The sequence below is a fragment of the Arachis hypogaea genome, chromosome 16 (genome assembly GCF_003086295.3).
Source record: "Arachis hypogaea cultivar Tifrunner chromosome 16, arahy.Tifrunner.gnm2.J5K5, whole genome shotgun sequence".
NCBI lineage: Eukaryota > Viridiplantae > Streptophyta > Magnoliopsida > Fabales > Fabaceae > Arachis > Arachis hypogaea.
The window spans coordinates 76,004,560-76,009,782 of record NC_092051.1 but is presented as its reverse complement, the minus strand read 5'-3'; the positions used below and the strand labels follow the sequence as shown (position 1 = coordinate 76,009,782).

At 39.7% G+C, this 5,223-nt stretch overlaps 1 protein-coding gene across 1 annotated transcript; it reads left to right on the top strand.

Moving 5' to 3' along the window:
• The first annotated feature begins 657 nt into the window (after window positions 1-657).
• LOC140180140 (uncharacterized) lies at window positions 658-4,518 on the top strand. The gene is made up of 3 exons (XM_072220550.1): window positions 658-1,196; window positions 2,973-3,540; window positions 4,072-4,518. Exons 1-3 carry the CDS (start codon window positions 658-660, stop codon window positions 4,516-4,518), a joined length of 1,554 nt encoding a protein of 517 aa, XP_072076651.1.
• The last annotated feature ends 705 nt before the right edge of the window (window positions 4,519-5,223 follow it).

Below are 5,223 nucleotides of genomic sequence, written 5' to 3'. Positions count from 1 at the left end.
AGCAACAAGAACAAGTTCAATACATGCAAAATACCTCAAGTTCATTTCAAAATGACTTCCATGGTGACACATACAACTCATCCTGGAGGAACCACCCCAACCTGAGATGGGGTGATAATCAAAACCAGTGGCAGAAGAACAACAACTCCAATCATTCCCACAACACACACAACCAAAGTCACTCATCTAACCACACTAATCAATACAAGAAACCACAAAACACATATCAACCACCTCACAACAATCCACAAACTCATCAAAATAACATTCCCACGCCAACATCTAACCCAAAAAACTACCACACTAGCCCTGCAAACAACTTCCAGCAACAACAATCCACCCCCATCATACCACCAACCGACTATCATGATAATAGAATTTCAAGTCTTGAGGCAGCCCTACAAACAATTTCTCAGTCCACTCAAACTTTGATCAAAGGGTAAGAGAGATATGAAGTTACCATGAAGAACCTTGAATGGCAAGTGGGACAATTGGCCAAACAAGCTGAACGGCCAACCAACGTCCTCCCAAGTGATACAATACCTAACCCAAGAGAAGAATGTAAAGCTCTACAGTTAAGAAGTGGCAAAGTAATTGGAGAGACTTCTAACAAGGAAGCAACAAAACTCAAGGAGCAAGACACAGTAGACAAGCAAGATGAAGAAAAAGGCATCAACACTTCAAAAAAGCAAAGAAGATGAAAAGCCACAAAGCAAGACAACCACTCAAGATAGCCACCCCAATAACAAGGATGATGTAAAGCCACAACAGGGGATCAAGAATGAAGGAGTGAAAGCCTATGTACCCAAGCTTCCATACCCAACCAGCATACACAAAGGAACGAAGGATCAACAATTTCCAAGGTTCTTGGAAATCTTTAAGAAACATGAAATCAACATTCCATTGGCAGAAGCTTTAGAACAAATGCCATTATATGCGAAATTTCTTAAAGAATTAATCACCAAAATAAGAAGTTGGCAAGAAAAAGAAACAGTGATTCTCACTCAAGATTGTAGTGCCATTATTCAGAGGGGACTGCCACCAAAACTCAAGGACCCAGGCAGCTTCCTCATACCATGCACAATTGGGAATATAGCCATTGACAAATCACTCTGTGACCTGGGAGCAAGCATTAACTTAATGCCTCTCACCATGCTGAAGAAAATGATGATAGAAGAGTTGAAACCCATAAGGATGTCACTCCAACTTGCTGACAGATCTATCAAAATACCAAATGGTGTAGTTGAGAACCTCTTCGTGAAAGTGGGAAATTTTATATTCCTAGTCGATTTTGTGGTCCTAGATATGGATGAAGAGGGGAGCAACTCAGTTATCCTTGGTAGACCCTTTTTGGCCACAGCCAGAACAATCATTGATGTGGAAAAAAGAGAGATGATTTTCAGAGTACATGATGAGAAAATGACCATAAATGTCTTCAAATCAATGCAGTATCCCACTGAGAAAGAAAGTTGCATGAGGGTTGATGTGGTGGATTCTTTGGTTGAAGAAGTATTTGAAACAAACCGTCAAGTGAAATAGGAGGAAGTCCGGGACATTCAAAGACAAGAAGAGAACAAATTGGAAGCACCTGGGGAACCAAGTGAAGCCAAGAAAGAAGAGGCACCACAACAAGAGTTGAAACCATTACCCCCTCATCTTAAATACTCATTCCTTGGTGAAAAGGACATCTTTCCAGTGATCATCAACTCTACATTGAGTACAGAGGAAGAAGAAAAACTCCTTGTAGTATTGAGAGCTCACAAGGATGCATTGGGGTGGACCATTGATGACTTGAAAGGCATAAGCCCTGCCATATGCATGCACAAAATACTCTTGGAGGAAAATTCTAAACCAGTGGTACAACCTCAAAGAAGATTAAATCCCATAATGAAGGAGGTGGTTCAAAAGGAAGTACTGAAACTATGTAAAGCTGGGATCATTTACCCTATCTCTGACAGTCCATGGGTCAGCCCAGTGCATGTAGTCTCCAAGAAAGGTGGGATGACTGTCATTGTCAATGAGAAGAATGAGCTTATTCCAACAAGAACAGTGACAGGATGGAGGATGTGCATTGACTATAGGAGGCTAAATGATGCCACACGAAAGGATCATTTCCCTCTCCCTTTTGTTGACCAGATGCTCGAAAGGTTGGCTGGCCATGCTTATTACTGTCTTCTTGATGGGTATTCTGGGTATAATCAAATCGTGGTTGATCCCATGGATCAAGAGAAGACCTCCTTCACCTGCCCTTTTGGAGTTTTTGCTTACAGGAGAATGCCATTTGGATTGTGTAATGCCCCAGCTACCTTTCAGAGATGCATGCTATCAATCTTCTCAGACATGGTAGAAAAATTTATTGAAGTCTTTATGGATGATTTCTCCGTTTATGGTGATTCTTTCAATGATTGCTTACACCATCTTACTCTAGTCTTGAAAAGGTGCCAAGAAACTAATTTGGTTTTGAACTGGGAGAAATGCCATTTTATGGTACCGGAAGGAATTGTTCTTGGTCACAAAATTTCAAGAAAGGGTATAGAGGTGGACAAGGCAAAAGTAGAGATTATAGAAAAGCTTCCAATGCGAAGAAATGTAAAAGCTGTTAGAAGTTTCTTGGGCCATGCTGGATTCTATAGGCGGTTCATCAAAGATTTTTCTAAAATAGCAAAACCACTAAGCAACTTGCTTGTGGTGAGCAACCCTTTTTCCTTTGATGATGAATGTAAACAGGCCTTTGAGACTCTAAAAGCTAAGCTCACCACAGCACCAATTATCACACCCCCAAGTTGGGAATTACCTTTTGAACTTATGTGTGATGCAAGTGACCTTGCAATTGGTGCTGTGCTGGGGCAGATAAAGGACAAGAAGCACCATGTTATCTACTATGCAAGCAAAGTATTGAATGAAGCTCAAAGAAATTATACCACAACGGAGAAAGAACTACTAGTTGTGGTGTATACTTTTGATAAATTTAGGCAATATTTGATTGGATCCAAAATCTTAGTTTACACTGATCATGCTGTTCTCAAGTATCTAATGTCAAAACAGGATGCCAAACCAAGGCTAATTAGATGGATGTTGCTTCTACAAGAGTTTGACATTGAGATCAAGGACAGAAAGGGTAGTGAGAATCAAGTTGCTGACTATCTATCAAGATTGCCACAAGAGACGAGTCAAGACACCTCTCAACCAGTAAATGAGAATTTTCCAAATGAATACCTCTTGCAAATTCAACAAACCCCTTGGTTCGCAGACATGGCCAACTACAAAGCAGGAAGGAGCATCCCACAAGAGTATACAAAGCAACAAGTTAAGAAGCTATTACATGAGGCTAAGTTATTCTTTTGGGATGAACCATTTCTATTCAAAAGGTGCCCAGATGGAATGATAAGAAGGTGTGTACCGGAGGTTGAGATGAAGGACATACTATGGCATTATCACAACTCAAGCTATGGTGGCCATTTTGGAGCTGAAAGAACTGTTGCAAAGGTGCTTCAAAGTTGCTTCTACTGGCCTTCCATATTCAAGGATGCTAGAGACTTTGTGAGCCATTGCAATGAATGCCAAAGAACAAGAGGTTTAACAAGGAGAAATGAGATACCTCAGAAGTTTATTTTGGAAGTGGAACTCTTTGACTTGTGGGGAATACACTTCATGGGACCTTTTCCTCCATCCTACACATTCAAATAGATTTTGGTGGCAGTGGAATATGTTTCAAAATGGGTAGAAGCAATAGCCACCACTACATGTGATACCAACGTGGTCTTGCAATTCCTAAAGAGAAACATTTTCACTAGATTTGGAGTACCCAAGGGACTTATAAGTGATGGGGGAAGCCACTTCTGCAACAAGCAATTAAATTCTCTTCTCCATAAATATGGAGTTACTCACAAAGTGGCCACACCCTATCATCCACAGACAAATGGGAAAGCTGAACTTGCTAACAGAGAGCTAAAGAGGATTTTGGAGAAAACTGTGGGAGCAACAAGAAAAGATTGGGTAAGGAAGCTGGATGATGCACTTTGGGCATACCGGACAACATTCAAAACTCCCATAGGGAAATCTCCATTTCAGCTAGTATATGGGAAAGCGTGCCATCTACCTGTTGAGCTTGAACACAAGGCCTTTTGGGCCACCAAACTCTTGAATTTAGATGCTCAAGCAGCAGAAGAAAAGAGGTTACTACAACTCAATGAATTGGAAGAATTCAGACTGGAGGCATATGAAAATGCCAGAATATACAAGAAAAGAGCAAAAAGGTGGCATGACAAAAGGATCTCCCCAAGAACATTCGAACCAGGCCAAAAGGTGTTGCTATTCAACTCAAGACTAAAGATTTTCCCTGGGAAGTTGAGATCTAGATGGACGGGTCCATACACCATCACCAAAGTATCCCCTCATGGCTATGTGGAATTACTTAATGAAACTTCAAAAGAGACCTTCACAGTCAATGGACATAGGGTGAAACGTTATCTTGGTGGCCCCTGGAGCAAGGAAGAGAGTGTGCAACTTTTAGCATGAGCAAGGAAGCGGCATTGTCAAGCTAAGGACAATAAACAAGCGCTTCATGGGAGGCAACCCATGCAGAGGAGTCTTTTATTTTTATGTTTTAAATAATCAACAATGAGAGGTTGCATCATATATATCTAAGAAAATAAAGATAACAATTTGCATCTAGTGTATGTAAAACACTAAGTTTGGTGTGGCCAACCTTGAAGCAACTGCAAAAATTTCTTTTTGCAACACTTAGCTACAAATTAAGTTTGGTGTCCACACATACACAAAATGCAAGAAAAAAATATATAAATATATATATATATATATATATATATATATATATATATTTTTTTTTCAAAAAAAATATTTTAGTTATTTTTTTAGCATCTGAAAACAATTTTTATCATTAATATTTGTTAGTTTAATCAATTTTGCATTAGGATTTCATTAAAGATTTGTAAGCACAAGTCAAAACATGTTAAGAATCTCAAGGTTTTAAATTCTTGTTGCAGGAAATGGAAAGAAAGAAGTGATGGAGAATCTTGGGAGAGGAGTTCACATATGCACATAGAAGAAAAAGGAAGTCACATGTGTCTTAGAGTTTGTACTTTGGGAAGAGTGCTCAACATGCATTAGCTAGAAGATTCATGCTTCCCATGACACAACCAAACCATTTAGACAATGCTTCCACCATTCAAAGTAACGTTGAACCCCCCCGCAACTACAAAT